The sequence below is a fragment of the Onychomys torridus genome, chromosome 8 (genome assembly GCF_903995425.1).
Source record: "Onychomys torridus chromosome 8, mOncTor1.1, whole genome shotgun sequence".
NCBI classification, from domain to species: Eukaryota; Metazoa; Chordata; class Mammalia; order Rodentia; family Cricetidae; genus Onychomys; species Onychomys torridus.
The window spans coordinates 65,086,953-65,104,430 of NC_050450.1; the positions used below are offsets into that span (position 1 = coordinate 65,086,953).

Sequence of the window (17,478 nt, forward strand, 5' to 3'; positions counted from 1 at the left end):
TGTCTCGAAACTAACAAACAAACATTTAAAAAAAAAAAAAAAAAAAGAGGATTTCAGTGGTTAAGAGCACTCACTCACTGACTACTCTTCCAGAGGACCTGGGTGCAAATCCCAGGACCCACATGGCAGCTCACAATCATCACTAACTCCAGTTCTAAGGGATCCAACACCCTCTTTTGGCTGCTGTGGGCAACAGACATATATGCAGGCAAAATATTCACACATTAAAATTAAAATATAATTTCAAATGAAAGTGTGAGCTTATTAAGATACCCAGTGGCTCCAGGGTCTGAATATACTCAAACAACCTTTAAAGTATGTGGGTGGAAAAGTCTGAGGTAGCAACTTAGGACATTCTCTTCCAAAGATGACTTTGCCTGCTTCTCAGACACACTGGTGCTCTAGTTTCTCTAGTATTTTGCCCAAGCAGAAGGAAACAGAATAACCTTGTAATGCAATAGTATGGGCTTCTGACCCTGTTTGTGAGCCACTAGATATTTAAAGGCTCTGTTCTTTGTGGGGGGCAAAAAGTACTAAATGTCTCCACATATTCAGCTTTCCTCCAATGGATGGTCAAACTAGCTTCACAAATATGTTGGCTAGAAAGGAGAGGGGAAGATTCTGTGAATATAGTGCCTAGTCTCATTAAATCAAGAACAAAGAATACTAGCTGAGTGTAGTGATAAGCCTTAGCACTCTAGGGGGAAAGGCAGGAGGACCAGAAATGCAAGGCCAGCCTCCACTACATAGGATGTTTAAAGCCCAACCTAGACTACACCAGCTCTTGCCTCAAAACAAGAAAAGAGTTGTAAGTGTTCACAATTCTAGGTCACTTGTAAAGGACTATAAAGAAATCAGGTTGTTTGAGTTTTCTACCATAGGCTCATTTTCTTTTTAATAAATAAATCTAGTAGGGGATGCACTTGAGAGGACTAGGAGTTTTGGGGTCAGCCTGAGCTACATGAGACCCTATCTTTCAGATAGAGAGACAGATAAAAAGACAAACAAGCCCTTAAGAGGAAAATGGCCTTACTCAGAGCTTACAATCAGCAGAAAATTTCAATGAAGCAATGATGTAAATGTATCACAGAAAAATGAATGCATGTGAGAGCTTGGACAAGCTATAAAAGGGGACAAATATAGAATTGTGTTCCCTGTGGGCAGCATGAACTAACTCAGCAGAACATGAGTATTTGCCTTTTCCCTGCTTCTTCCAACAAGTACACCCCAGAATTACTACTCACAGAGGGAAATCACAGGGAGAGGGCAGGTGAACAGAGCAGAGGCAGGCACATGACTTCAGAGACTATTTGATGGTGCAGGGCCATAGGCAGCAGGTACTCAGTAGTGAGACCAGCTCTAAAACTTCCACATTAAACTCCACTTTCTGGAAATAACCTTCCAGAAGGGAGCCATGCTTGTCTCATTCCCAAGGCCTGGATCTGAAAGCAGTCACTACTCACCCTCGAGCAGATGCAGTGATCTTGTAAGTCCCTGGGACCAAGAGGCGCCAGTAATCTCCAGCTTTGTAAGTAGTCACTGGGTGATTAATTTCAGCAACACTGAGGGTAGCATTTAATATGCCCCTACCATCTGTGGCATCAAGGACAAATCCTTTGACACCTTGATGAACCTGGAGAAAGAACAAGAATACCAGATTTTGAATGATCATCTAATTACTTTGGGAACACATATCCAAAATAACAGATTGCTAATTTGGGGTTCTGAGTAAAGCTAAATGTAAATATTCATTAAAACATATTTTGCTTCTGAAAGCAGACACCATGTAAAGAACATAACAACACTTTAAATTTTAGGACATTATGACTACTTCAGAATATAGGATGCTGCAAAAGAAAACATGCCAGGCCTGTTTGAAATAGATGGCTTTAAAAAGGATTAAAAAGATAAGGAGATACCACAATCAAATATACTATATCCTGCTTGTAGATATATCTATAAGATTACATGTAGGGCACATAGAAATTTGAATATAGACCAGATATTATGTAATATTAGAGAATTGGTATAATTTTCTTAAGTGAGAAAATAGCATTTAGAGATGCTATACAGGAGAATATTCATATTTTTAGGAAATAGATACCTATGGGCTAGACAGATGGCTCAGCAGTTAAAAGCACTGGTTACTCTTCCAGAGGACCTAGGTTCATGTCCCAGCACCCACATGGCAGCTCACAACTCTCTGTAACTCCAGTTCCAGAGGATCTGATGCCCTCTTCTGGCTTCTACAAGCACCAGACATATATATGCAAAATACCCATACATATAAAATTAAAATAAATAAATGAATAAATAAAAGTAAATAGATGTATAGGTGTTTAAAGGTAAAGTACCCGAACATCTCTAATTTCCACTGAAATAGTTAGCCAGAAACATGCATCTGTATATTTTTTATATAAATAAGGCAGAGCAAAATGTAAAAAAACCTGTTAAACCTAGGTATGGAGTAGTGTGTGTTTACTGCACCAGTCATATGCCTTCTCTATACATGTCAATGCATACATAACACATAGTGGTTTTAGTATTAGTATATAAACTCAGGAAAACTAAAGAAATGTAGTAGCATAACATATTAGGTTATTCTAATGAACCATTCACATATTTCTGAAGACTCTTTACCTGTTAGCCACTGTGCATATTCAAATAAAAGGAAACTGTTACACACTTGTGTATGTTACACATACACATAATTAGTGACAATAAGAAAAATAACCTAACAAATGCTGGTAAGTAGCTAACTCATGTCAGCTCTTCATAAAGACAGGATTAAAAAGTAATCACTAACCATTACAGCAAATGATACCTTGTTTAATCACTTTTTTCCTCTTCCCCAATTAAACTCAACTACACCCATGAATTTTCTAGGTAAATATACAAAACAAACTGGAATATAGAAACAGCAAATATACAAAAAAAAAATTAGAATTAGAAAAGGTATATACTGAGGCTGGAGAGATTGCTCTGTGGTTAAAGAACACTTGCATCAAGCCAGGTGGTGGTGGCGTGTGCCTTTAATCCCAGCACTGGGGAGGCAGAGCCAGGCGGATCTCTGTGAGCTCGAGGCCAGCCTGGACTACCAAGTGAGTTCCAGGAAAAGGCATAAAGCTTCACAGAGAAACCCTGTTTTGAAAAACCAAAAAAAAAAAAAAAAAAAAAAAAAAGAACACTTGCATCTCAGGCAGAGCACTTGGATTTGCTTGCCAGCACCCACAAAGCCTCCATGGACACTGTACACATGTGGTACACATACATATATGCAGACACTCATACACATACAAATGTTTTAAAGACATTCTCTAACTTCACTATAGAAGAGCTACATGTACATAAAGCTCATCTTGGTCTTGGACGGAATCATGTTTGTTCTTGAGTAGTTACCTGTTTCATAAACTGAATTAGAGATCTTCGATTTTGCTCCCAGTACTTTGGCAGTTCATTCTCAAATGGGTATTTTACACAACCTAGTTCGATAGTTACTTCAAAGCAATTTGTCTGTAAATAGTTCCAGTCCTGCATACCACCTAAAGACATGGAATTAAAATACATCACTGGGAATACATTTGAAATAGTTTAGACTCTACAAGGTAAGAATCATTCCTAGTAAAAAGCCAAATTATCTTGTCCCTGCAGTGACTGAAGAACAGTACTAACTCATGGGAGAGCTCTTTGATGCTGTGTTTTCATTAAGAACTCATTGTACTGCACAGCCTTCCCACTAGCACATGAAAGACCTATAATGGTTTGGAGGTAAAAATCTAGACCCTGGTCAGGCTGTAATGCAGTGTGTCTATGCAGAGCTCAAAGAGCACTAAATGCCAAACATTTGAAAAGGTTATTGTAGTGTCCTAAATCATTTGAGCATTTTATAAAAAACAACAGTTCTTTCTCAAAATTGAAGAAGATCATTAGCAAGCAGCACCAACCAGGGGAATAGAAAACCTAAGTTGTAAGGCCTTGATCTTTACCTGGGACGTTATACCAACTAGCTCCATTTGTTATCCCATGAGGAAAATACTCATTAAGGATACTCTTATCCTTGCAAGGTGTTCCTTGAAACATCTGAGAATTTTCCTGAAAAAGAAAAAAAAATGATTACTAGTATTTGTTTGCATCTATATTAAAAAAAAATGCTGGATGGATACAGCAAAAATTTTAAAAGGATACCAAAAGGGGTGTATAGAAGTTTGAGATTTTTCAATGTATAGTATTCTGTCAGTTGAATTTTGACTGTGTGAGTTTATTTTTTTAAATAAAAATCAAGGGCCGCTGAAGTGATTCAGTTGGTAAAGATATTTGCTGCACAAGCCTGGAGACCTGAGTTTGACCCCTGGAATCCACATTGACTACAGAGTTGTCCTCTGACCTGTACACATGCCATGGCAGGCAACCTCTTTCTCCTGCTGCACAACATACATTCACATACAGTAATAAGGAAAAATAATTAAAATGAAGACCTTGGTATGGCAACAGCTGTCTACACAAGACCAAACCAGTCAGTATGGAATGGGGAGACTGGTATTTTTTTTCTTATTTTTATTTATTTCTTGCCATTTCTCCAGCCATTTTCCTTCTTTTAGGACAACACTCCTGGAAACAATTTGTGTCTTGGTGTCTTTAGTATGTGTGCAATCATTTACAGTTCCATGGAGGCACAAATAAATGCTACAGGAATCCAGAGGAGAGAAGAGGGCTTTGACTGGGGAAGAAGTTTCCTGAAGAAATTCAACTACAAGATGGCCAAAGCTGCACCTCCCTCCTTGGCAATAGAAAAGAAGGACAAAAAAAGGTGAAATTTTCCTATCACCTTGAGAATTAGCCATTTAATTTTAAAATATATAAACAAGCTCCTAACAGAAACTTACTATGCCCATTAAAGGCATATGATCCCACCACACTCATATAAAAACCATTATTTTAGATCACTGTAATAACTGTACATATGTTTTTTTTTTTTTTTTTTTTTTTTTTAGTGTGGGTTTTACTAGATAGTCCTGACTGTCCTGGAACTCTCTGTGTAGACCCTGGAGATCCTGCTTCCTCCCAAGTGCTGGGATTAAAGGTGTGCATCCATCACCACACCCAGCCTTACTTTGCTTTCTGGTTTTCTGCTGAAGGTTGCCACCACGATCCGCTATCTTCTAACTCCAACCACATATATCCATGTCTACCTACTCATCAGATTATACTTTGGAAATGTACTGTTCTACTATTGGACCAATATGTACATTACAAACATTCATAAATGTTAAAGGATACTGTAAAGAAGTCGAAATAGATTTCTAGCATTCTTCCTGCATCTTCTCAGGTCATCTAGTATAAACCACACTCTGGACACCACTGTTCTAGGCAGTAACTGCCACCATATTGATTCACACTCAGAGCTGTTAGGAGCCAGTGAAGGTGGTATGTGATACCTGAATGGCTCTAGGAAGTGTATTCTGACCACTGATATTTTACAAGGGCACCAAAACACTTCAACAGGCAAGGAATAATCTTTCAAAGACAGCATGGAGACATTGAATATCCACATGCAAAAGACTGAATCCATAACCCTTCCGTACATCATACCTCCAACTAATTAAAAGAAGATCAAAATCTCAATATAGGAGCTAAAACTTAGGACAGAAAACTAGGAATAAATCCTTGTAACCTTTGTTTACGAGGTATGACACCGAAAGTATTAATGACAGAAGATAAGGAAACTGTATACCATGAGTCCTATTATTCCCTCCCCCTCACTCGTTTCCATAGTTTTCAACTGAAGATGTTGCTTTGCATTCTCAGCATACATCTGGGTTACACTTACTTTCTCTGGGGTGCCAACTTATGACTTTCTTCTGATGACTTCCGTTTGGAGTATAGGGTCTTCTTGTTTATATACGTGACAATTCAGTTCCTAACTTTTAGGAATTTCTCTGTGAATATCTCTCTGTTCATTTTTATATTATGGGGTTCTTTTACATGATTCCTAGCTTATTTGTTATTGTAACCTTTTCTGTCAGTCTAGCAAAGTCCAACACTTGAGTGAGGTGGCTTTATTTGTTCACCCTGCTGGGAAGCGTGAAGTTATGAGGCTTTGGGTTTTAGAAGTACTTTTCTGTCTCATACAACCCTACACTTTCCTCTTTTTCTTGCTCTTAAACGAACTGCCAGAAGGCACCTTTCATTTCTTTCTCCTCCAGAAGCTATGAGTTTTAAGACTCCCCTTTACCCAACCTGTCCTTTGAAAGTGTCTATCCCTTTAGATCATGTTGGAGCCAGGATATGCAAGCCAAATAAAGCTTTTCCTCCATAAGTTGCTTTTGGTCATGGGCCTTATCATAGCTACAGAAACCAAATGAAGACAGTGCTAACTACTGAGGACTAGATATTGAAAAAGCAGGTATGTCAAAAGGATGTGCAAGATCCTTAGGAATATCACTGAAAGATATGACTATAGGGCTAGGCTAGGGAGAAAGATAAACAAAAAAAGTTTAATAGTTTAAGGAAATAAAATTAAGGTAAAGAATTGTTGGGGCAGGCAATGGTGGCACACGCCTCTAATCCAAACACTAGGAAGGCAGAGGCAGGTGGATCTCTGTGAGTTTGAAGATAGCCTGGTCTACAAAGTGAGTTCCAAGACAGCCAGAGCTGTTACACAGAGAAACCCTGTCTCAAAACAACAACAAAAACAAAAAAATATTAAGTCATGGTGAATGAGTACAAAGTATGATGGGAATATGTGAAAAAATCTGATCAGTTAATTTTGATTTTTGATAGATGGTAAAATATACATTCTTCTTACTATATGCATGTCCCCCCAGATATGCCACACTCAAATAAAAGGTAACAATTCTTTAAGGTAAAATCAACAGCTGCATTCTTTTATTAGCAACTCTGAATATGAATCTCACAAGGTCCATTTGCAGAGAGGGAAGGAATATGAAGGTGGGATGATCAAAGGTTGAAATCAGAGAGCAGAGTTGCAGTAATAACCTTTATGATCCATAACCAATAAATCACAATCAGTAGACCAAAATTGGAAACTGCTGTACCTGCTACTCAAATCCCAACATAGTATTTTTTAGAACCATTTTTAAATTAAATTTCTCTCTCTCTCTCTCTCTCTCTCTCTCTCTCTCTCTCTCTCTCTCACTCACACACACACACACACACACACACACAAACACCCCTTGACACTTTTGAGTTTGGTGACAGTGAATACAGTTAAAAATGTCAGTGTAATTCATCATACCAGTGTGAGTGGAGAACAGAGATTGAGGAGTGTCTTCTCCAATCATTCTCTACCCTATTTTTTGAGCTTGGAGTTTGTGGACTCATTGAGACTAGCCAGGGAATCCCAGGAGTCTTCCTGTCTGCCTTCCTCAAGCTGGGGTTATAGATGTGCCTCTGCGCCCCACTTTTTATGTGGGCACCGGGGATCTGAACACAGGTCATCATGCTTGTTACTAACTGTGAAGCTTTCCCAGTCACTATCTTAGTATTTTTAATTGGAAAGGTAATTGTGCTCATTATAGGAAGTTTAGAAAACAGAATCTTCTGTTTACCTGTTTTACATTGTGGTAAAACTTTACCTTAAATGAGTCACTGGTGATTCTGTTTTGTCTTTTGAGCCAAGGACTCATAGCCAACACTGATTTGGAACCTGCTATCTACCCAGGGTGTCTTCTAATTCAATATCCTTCTGCCTCATCATCCACCTCCAAAGGGTTGGGATTCAGGTATCACGATGGCCAACTGGCAGTATTTACACAGGGAGCCAGAGAGTCAAACTGTAGACTTTACAGACCTAAAGGTCTGTGTTACCAGTATTCAACTCTTTTCATCTATTGAGATGGTTACAGGTTTTTCTTCTTTGTTAGTATGGTAATTAGACTGACCTGTTTTCAAATGTTCAAAGAGAAAGCAACCACAGCCTATTTGCAAAGTATGGTTCTGGCAATATGGCAATAAAATTTAACTTATGAAAACAAGGCTTAGTTGTAGAAATGAAACTCATCAATTCTCCTGCTTTAACCTACTTTACTGGGCTTATAAAATAAATATGTATAAAATGAAATAAGCTACTATCATTTGTGTTCCAGGTACTAAGTTAAAAACCATAGATGAATGAACAATTGCAAGAAAAGATATATGGATAAAAGGGTTTACTGCCATGACTCACTGTGTCACACTACAGCTTCCATGATGAGACTGAGCTCTTCCCTTTCTCCCTCCTCCCCCCCCTTCCTTTTCTCTTAAATTTTATTTTATTTTATTTTGGGGGGAAGTTTCAAGGGCAGAGAGTGGATATGAAGGGTCATGGAAATGAATGGGATGGAGAGGTATGTTGTGAAAGACACAAAGAATAAATAGAAGGAGAAAAAAACAAACAAAAAACCACAGATAAAAATACATGGCATGAGTTTAAAAGCTAATGGAGAAAGAGACATTGATGTTCAAAAATGAGATGAGAAATGGGAACAAGAGGAAAAGAAGAAAAAAAAGCAAAGAGCCATAGGTATCTTTAGCTATGAGAGTATCTGACCTGAATGTTTTATTTTTTTATATTTATTATTATTAATATTTTGGGTTTTCTCTGTGTAGCCCTGGTTGTCCCGGAACTCACTCTGTGGCCCAGGCTGTCCTGGAACTCAGAGAGATCCACCTGCCTCTGCCTCCCAAATGATGGCATTAAAGGTGTGCACCATCACCACCCGGCTACGAATGCTTTATTTTAAAGTAGTTTTTATTGAATTAACTTTCTAGCATGAGCTGTTCAAACACAAACCTACCTTGGAATAAGAAAGCGCTATTTGCTGAAACACAGCATCATCTGGTGATTTACTGTATATAGCCATTCCTTGCTCATTATCATCAAAAGGATAGTTAACCACCAAAGAACCTACAAGGGAAACAGGAAAAGGCACCATTAACTGTTCTAAAATAAATCAGTAACGCAAACAAGCTTTTCACAGTACAGTCAGAACTGGGTGGTGCTGATTGTGACCTTGACAGGATCTGGAACCAAGCATCGGCAAGCTTCTTCTACACCTGTGAAGCATTATTTAGACTAGGTTAGACTCTAGGAATACTTTAAGAATTATCTAGATTATGTTCATTATAAAGGAAGACCCACCCAAAAAGCAGCACCATTCTTTGGGCTCTGCTGCAGAGGAAGCTAGCTGAGCTCAAGCACTGACCATTCTCTGTTTCCTAAACGAGAAGATGCCTCAAATGCCTGCTATCAAGACTTCCCTGCCAGGACAGACTGGACCCTGGAACTGTGAGCTGAGATAAACCCCTTCTCCCTTAGGTAGAGTTTGTCAGGGTGCTTGATCACAGCAACAGAAAAGGTAAGACATAAGGGAGAGCCACCAAATTTGTCAAGGCCAATCATCTTCATATAAAAGAAAAATAAAGACTAGGGATGTAGCTCCATGACAGAGGGCTTGTCTAGCCTGCACAAGGGCTTGGCACCAATCCCCAAGCCTATCAAAAAGAAAACCACAAACAACAGCAACAACAAAAACCTCACACTTCCTCTAGTGAAAATCAAAGTGAGCAAGTGGGGAAATAATACCCATGCACAAAATCAAAAGGCTCTCTTAACTAAATAGGTCTCAAAGAACTTGCAATTAAAAAAATATCACACGGTGAAATTAAGCGGGCCCAAAGTCTACCCAGCTCAATGAACTTCTAGAATGGCCATAACAGCCATTCTGAAGCTGTGGAGCTTCACACTGTATTTTAGTGAATGTGTAAAGTACTTGGATGATATCTGAGATTATAAAAACTGAGTAAATTTTGATACTTTTTCAGTAACACATTTTAAAGGCCATGGAATTAAATAAGAACAGACCCTTAAGGTCCAACTAAGACATCCCTTATTTTGGACATGGAATCTAAAACAGGTTAAGCAACTTATGGATAGCAGGGCCAGCCTGATCCACACAGAAAAATTCTAAAACTCTTACAGTCTAATGATTGCACTGGAGTTGTACCATATGGCTCGAGGTGAAGACAGTGATGCTTTCAAGCACAAAGGGCTGCTGACGCCCTCATGCTTTACACTGGAGGAAAATAGTAAAGGGGGTCTGGGGAAAAGCTTTGAGCTACATGTGCCAAAGGACTGATGCTTTAGTTTCCGGCTTGTCATCCTGTCCTCATGTGTCCACTTATGCTTTCTACTGCATCAGCACGCATGTGTGGAAGTCAGAAAGCAATTTACTGGAGTAGGGTCTCACCTTCCACTGTGTGGGTTCAGGGGATGGAATCTGGCATGTGCCCATATCTGCTGGGCCATCTCTTTGGCCTGATACCTCACTCTCATTCACATAACTCTAGCTGGACATTGTGATGTTTTGTTTTGTTTGGAGACAAGTTCTCATGTATCCTAGGCTGCCTTAAACTAGCTATTTAGCAGAGGAGGATCTTGAATTCCTGACCTTCCTGCTTCTTTTTCCTGAGTGCTGGGATTATAGGCATATGCCACCATGCCAGGTTTATGGGGTTCTGTTCATGGATTCCAGGGCTTCATGATGCTAGGCAGGTTACTCTACCAGCTCAGATACAGACCTATGGTATTTTTCCTAATACTGACCTTTTCTGTTCAACTGACTCACTCCTGATGAATCACATTGACATATATAGTCCCAAACCCTCAATGAGAATGAAGTCATTATGCTGCAGTTAAGTAGCTATAGTATTTGTGTGTATATACATACGGAGAGAGAGGGACAGACAGACAGACACAGAGAGAGACAGAGTGCACAGTGGAAGACAGGAGAACATCAAAACCTATACTTATATAAAAGAGTTTATGAGACTTTAGGAGAGAGCAAGACTAAACATTTGGATCTGCTGGTGCTTGGTTTTTATGATGACAAAGTGCATGGTACCTAATTCACAGGATAATGAATAAACATGAAGCCCTTGAAGAACTATTAGAGAAAGGGAAGCAGGTGATAGAGGAAAAAGTAGAGCAAGAAAGGGGGGGGAAGGATGGTGGGAAGGGGGAAGAAGAAGGAGAGGGACGCAGAGATGGCTTAGTGGGAGACAAGCACTTGTGGGTAAATCCACAACCTGAATTAGATCCTCAAATCCAGTGAAAGGAGAGAACTGACTTCTGAAAGTTTGTCCTCTGACTTCCACACACATGCCATGGCATGCACACACACACACACACACACACACACCATACATACACAATAATAAATAGCATTAAAATGAAAGGTGAGAGAACAAAGTGGAATAAAGATGAGAAGAAGCTGAGCTTACTGTTTGCCTGCACTCCCAGCACCATGGAGGCCGAGGCAGGAGGAGGCTCGCTGTGAGAGGCCAACACAGTCTGCACAGTGAGCCCCAGGCCTGCCTGGGTACTTGGTGAGGACCTGTCTAAAATAACAACAACAACAAAAGGAAAGAAAGAAAGTGTGTGGGGAGGGAACAGTCAGCTCACTGACCTAAAGAGCAAGGAGGAAGGTTTTACCTGTCCTCTGTCACAGAAGCAGTGTAGAATACTCACTTGGAGCTAGCCTAGAACTAAAAGCAGATAGAATTTCAGCAGGATTTTCAAATGCTCTCAGCGAGAGCTGCTTAGTCCATACGGAGCTGCCATACCTCCATGCAGATTGGCCGACAGCACAAATGGATAGGCCTTCACCCAGCTCATTACTGCGATGGTCTCTGGCTGAGCAGGATCTGTGATTGGAACAAACTGGTCTGGGAAATTCCGGTTTAGGTCAAAGTTGTTGCTGTTGTTTCTGCCAACTACACTTATTGAGTCTCCTGCAGGACAGAGGATTAAAATTTAAGACATGTTTTATTACATTTTAATGCCACACACACAACTTCAGCCATCTTAAAGTGTAAGCACATCAGGCCCATTGCTACCAATCCCACTCTGAGCAAAATGTGTCTTTGTTTTTTTTACAGTGTATATATATAATTTTTAAATCTCTCTTCTAGATCTTTAAGGCAAAGAGGTAAAATCATTATTCTTGAGCATCTGTGCTCTGCTCATCCTTTGAAAGGAAAAAAAAATCCAAATTACACAAATGATACTAAGGCATTGCTCAAGTGTTAATAATAAACACATAGTAGCATAAGCAACCCCTTGAGTTGGTGGGGACTTCATCACAAAAAACAGACCAACATTAAAGTGGTCACAACTAACTGAGGGCTCTGAGTGGTACCCGGCTCTCCCTCCAGAAGGGTTGGAGGGGTGTGCGTGTGGATCTGTGATGCTGGCAACTGTGAGGAGCAAGAACCTTAAGAATGCTAAGATCAGGCGGAGCCTGTCTGTGAGAGCTGTGTCAGCGCAGTGGGAGCCATCCTCCCGTCTGCACATCCACACTGCGCTCCTGCTCCACTCACAGGACACGCTGCTAGAAGCAGCTGTGGAGAGTAAAGGATCACGCCCCAACAGATGGCTGGACACCCTTCAGGCTGGCTATGGAGAGACTACAGAGAAAGACTAGCTCTGCAAAGCTGTCCTTTTATACAAAAGCTTCCCTTCCTGACACCCCACTTTGTGCCTAGGAAGGCCATTCCCTAACATCGAAGAGCTGGCCAGAGATGACCACAGACAGTTGTCACCTGGCAGACTTCATCTGCCTGACAAAACAACTCTTGCTGCTGTGAACATTCTCTCCTCAACCTTCCATAGCCCATAACCACCTCCCACACTAACTTAGCAGGCATGGAACAGGGATGAGTGTGGGAGCTGCTGGTTTCAAATATTATCTCATTGATTTTCCAAGGATAAAGTATGGTTACAAATATAATAATTTAATAAGAATGGTTAAAATGAAACAATTTATAAAAGTCTTCCATTTTTTAAATAAATAATAGTTAATCTTGCTTGTCAACTTAACTGGATTGAGACACCTACAAGACTAGCAAAGCACACTGTGGGGTGTGCCTTCAAGGGTGTTTTACACACATGGGACAGTATGATGAATAGGACTGGCCCTGAACGTGTGTGGACCGTCCACTAGGCTGGGGGACCCAGAAAGAACAAAACCCATGAGGGAGTAAGCCAGCTAACAGCTGCCAGCTCTGTTCTTCCTGAGCAAGTGCATTCACCGCTGCTGCAGGGACCCATGGATCTGACTCTAGCTTTAAGACTTTCAACAGCGACTCGCATCAGGGACTCCAGGCAGCTGCCAGGGCTTCAGCCTTGGACTGAATCATTGGTTACTTGGTTTAAGGCTTCCAGCTTCTTGTTCTGAACAGCTACCAAGTTCTCTGGTTCTCCAATGTATACGATTATTGTTGAACTACTCAGCTTCTAATCATATAAGTCAATCTGACTAAGTCCTTTTTATGGTTTTACACACACACATACACACACACACTCATCTCTATCAGTTCTGTTCCTCTAGAGAACCTTGATGAAGACAAATAACCACTACAGAAATACAAAACCAAACAAGAACCCCACATCTTGATTAAGGGCTGGAATGAATACCTGTTAGGACCCTGGACACCCACATTAAAAAGCTAGGTACTCAGCTGGGTGGTGGTGGCACACACCTTTAATCCCAGCACTCAGGAGGCAGAGGCAGGTGGATCTCTGTGAGTTCGAGGCCAGCATGGGCTACAGAGTGAGTTCCAGGACAGGCTCCAAAGCTACACTGAGAAACCCTGTCTCAAAAAACCAAAAGAAAAAAAAAAAAAAGAAAAAGAAAAAGCTAGGTACTCAACGTGCATCTGCAACTCCAACGCTAGGGGGCGGGGTTAGGTAGATCCCTGGAGCTCACTGACTAACAAGTTGATCTGAATCAGATTCCAGGTTCTCGAAAATAAGGAGTAGAGCAATTGAATAAGAATCCAACATCAACCTCTGCCTTCACACATGTACTAGTGTACATATACCACACACACATTCTATACATATGCTTCATCAAATAATGAAAAGTCTGCCCTATTTTCTAAGTACATAAAAGCTAAAACCACTCACAAATCATAAACACAAAAAACTTCAATGTCTTCTCTATTCCTGAATAACCATGCTATACAACAGTCAACAGGTGAAGCTTTAATGGTCAGCTCTGCTTTACCTTCCTGGGACTTTTCATACCCATCAGGATTCATGGACGGCATAAGGTGAATTCTAGTGCTGCGAACCAAATCTGTTACTTCAGGGTCTGTTCCAAAGTTCTTGCAAAGGTATTCAATGAGGTTTAATAGTAGTTCTCTTCCAACCACTTCGTTTCCATGCATATTTCCAATATACTTAAATTCTGGTTCCCCTAAAAACAAATAATTACATGGAAGACTTTGTTTCTTCTTCAGTTAACATGAAGTCTGTTTTTTCCCTAATACATAAAAAAAACCATAAGCTAAAATATTAAGTAAACATGTATAGTCAACATCAAGAAAAATCTACATAAACATATTGTAGCTTCCTTACCAGAATATATATCTGAGCAGGCATATGTATATATATGAGAGAGAGAGAGAGATGTCTTTCTAATATGCATACATGTATATCCACATGCCAAACTGAACTCAGCTGAATGAATCCAATCTATGAACACACTAATATCATGCAAATGTAGATTACCAAATCGATTCTCTCTTCTGGGAACAGAATGGCTTTTTGTTATTTTTGACCTTGTGTTCTTAATTGAAGTTACACACTATAGATGGAATTTCTGGACAAAGCACTAGCTTTGACAGGAGCTACTGAAATCATGTGTAAGGCCAGCCATTACCTGGTTCATGGACACCTGGGTTATCAGATATCTCCATCACATACAGTTCTCTTGACTCCACTGATTTTCCCAGTGAGTAAAGACGAGTGATATTAGGATACTCGTTGGCAAATCTTCTCAAGAAGATTTCCATATCAGGGAAATGGTGGTGGTGGAAGTCTTTAGGCTGAATTGGCTGATGAGAGGATGATGTTCCAGAAGGAATATTAGGGACAACCACTGTGCCAGGAGTTGCTACAGCCTCAGTTGAGTCAGGAATTACTGAAGTCACAGTTGGTCGAAGGGAAAAATCCATCTCTGTGGCTGGTCCTTCTTTCACCATTATATTATTAATAGTCAATGGCATATAACTTTAAAAAATTAGAAATGGAGGTGGCATGGAGTTAAGACACACAATGCTTTAGCATTATAAAAACACAGTGACCTTTTTTCATACTCCTGCACTTAATGATCTATCAAAACTCAAAACTAAACTAAGACAACTGTATAATTTAGCCATCTTAGAATGTTATTTTACCGAAAATACTGGATTAAGTCTTTAAGAGTTATTTCTCTCACAAAGCTTCCCAGGTATCAAACACTGGAATGTTTGTCAAAAAAGCTGCTGTGATATTCAAAGGGACATACAAGCTAATTACCCCATGTAACTGCTGCCATGATGTTCAAAGGCAGGCGCTATCCATCTCTGCACTGCCTTGCCAGACTAGCATTCCCACTTCCCTTCCATTACAAAAGCTCAGAATTAAAGATTAGTAATAAAATCCCCATGAAGTGAAAAACCACTGCTTTAATGTATCAGAAAGCTTCGAGGACAGGCCTTCAAACTCCATCTACAGAGCCCTGGGCTGTTTCTCTCAGATTCAGTTAGAGGAATCTCTCGAAAAGCTTTTACAATGGTTCTGCCTCCCACTGTTACAATTATGCTCCACACTGTTGGACTATGTGACAAAACACTCCGTGATAGTACTTTCTCACTACTAAAGGACCAAAAAGCCAGAGAACAAGGAAAAACAGAAGCCACATTTGATGGGTAGCATTTAGATAATCCCTCTGTCTTGCAGCTAAAGAGAGGCTTGGCATATTAATTAAGAGTTTAGTTTAAAACTTTTACCCAGTTGAAACTGCTGTAAGATTGTAAATTCCAGGAATGAGTAATCTATGGAAATCACCAAATCTTCCAGTTGTGATATTGTGATTAATACCAGCCACTGAGATGGTTGCATTCTCTAACCCAGCTCCTGTTACTGAATCTTTAACAAATCCTTTAATTCCAATGTGGACCTAAAAGACAAAAATCAGAACTCAGAGGCAATCAGTTTGGTGCTAGAGTTTCTAAACAGTAAAACTATTATACTAGTTTCCAATTTTTCTTTTTTCTTTTTGGGACAGTCTTATTAATGTAGCTCTGGCTTGCCTGGAACTCTTTATAGAGACCAGGCTGGCCTCAGACTCACAGAGATCCACCTTCATCTGCCTCTGAAGTGCTGGGATTAAAGGTGTGCACTACCATGTCCAGGGGCTAAAGTATTTTTTAAACTCTTGAGGTTGAAACGAAACATAGACCAAGTACTCAAGTAAAAATTCTTTTTATCTTAAAGAATTTGTTTTATTTTGTGTATGTGTGTGTGACCTGCATGTATATGTGTGTACCATGTGTGTGCCTGATGCCCCACGGAGGCCAGAAAAGCATGTTAGATCCTCTGGAACTTGAATTAACTTGAATTACAGTTGGTTGTGAGCTATTGTGTGAGTGCTGGGAACTAAACCTAGATCCTCTGCAAGAATAGCCATTGCTCTTAACCACTGAGCTATCTATCCAGCCACATCACTCAATTCTTAAATTTAAATTATAAAAATCTCCATAGTCCTGAAGTGCTTTTGAAATTCCCTCTCTTTTGAAGCCAAGCTTCTAATTTTCTCAACAAACTAATTTGGAGAGAAATCTGGCATAGTCAATAGTTACATGAGCTTTTCTGATAATTACATTAAACTGATGTCCACAGTTCATATAGTGGTAAATGGTCTCTTGCAATGGATTGTCAAGGTGATAGTATGAATTTGTAGGGTTTTCTTGGTGCCAGGAATTGAACGTAGGGTTTCATTCATGCCAAACTACTCCTGAGCTATACCACAAACCCCCAGGACAAATTGGACAATTATTTTCATTTGTAAAAGTGTTCTAAGACTGCCAAAGGAAGCTTCCAGAGCAGAGCCAGGGTTGGACATGGAGATATAAAAGGTGGATCTTGATGTACTCTAATAGTTTATAAACTAATAATTTCTAGGGATAATCTACAACCTTAAAACACATAAGATAAAGAACACCCTATCTGGATTGTTATTCATGTGCATTCAAATTTCTCTCTCTTATTTAACCCATAATTTCTAAGCCCAACCTTCCAGGCAGCAATGTTTACCTTTTCAATCAATGTGATCAAAGACTCACGATTATTCTCCCATTCTTGTCGAAGCTGAGAAGCAGGTGGATACTTGCAACAAGACAATTCTAATGTGATCTCAAAACAGTTGGCCCACACATAATTGTAATCTTGCATACCACCTGCAATGTGAAGAGAAAACAAGTTTATTTGCAAAAGGAAAGGAATTCTAGTTTTTTTCCTTTGTAATTGAAAGAAGGCTCTTCAATTACATAAACTAAGAAGGAAGGTTTATATACACTGGGAAGGCATTCCTTCCATATATATACACATATGAGAAATACATTTAATTGATATGATGAGTAGCTATGAAAAGT

At 39.7% G+C, this 17,478-nt stretch overlaps 1 protein-coding gene across 1 annotated transcript in view; it reads right to left on the minus strand.

The window, feature by feature from the left end:
* Cpd (carboxypeptidase D) overlaps positions 1–17,478 on the minus strand; it is a 65,470-nt gene that overhangs the window by 20,583 nt on the left and 27,409 nt on the right. The window contains exons 3-11 of the mRNA XM_036195399.1: positions 17,141–17,283; positions 15,835–16,004; positions 14,724–15,073; positions 14,067–14,258; positions 11,623–11,790; positions 8,796–8,905; positions 3,987–4,092; positions 3,400–3,542; positions 1,464–1,633 (exon numbers count right to left, since the gene is read on the minus strand). Coding sequence (XP_036051292.1) covers positions 1,464–1,633; positions 3,400–3,542; positions 3,987–4,092; positions 8,796–8,905; positions 11,623–11,790; positions 14,067–14,258; positions 14,724–15,073; positions 15,835–16,004; positions 17,141–17,283 — 1,552 coding nt within the window. The remainder of the gene's footprint in view (positions 1–1,463; positions 1,634–3,399; positions 3,543–3,986; positions 4,093–8,795; positions 8,906–11,622; positions 11,791–14,066; positions 14,259–14,723; positions 15,074–15,834; positions 16,005–17,140; positions 17,284–17,478) is intronic.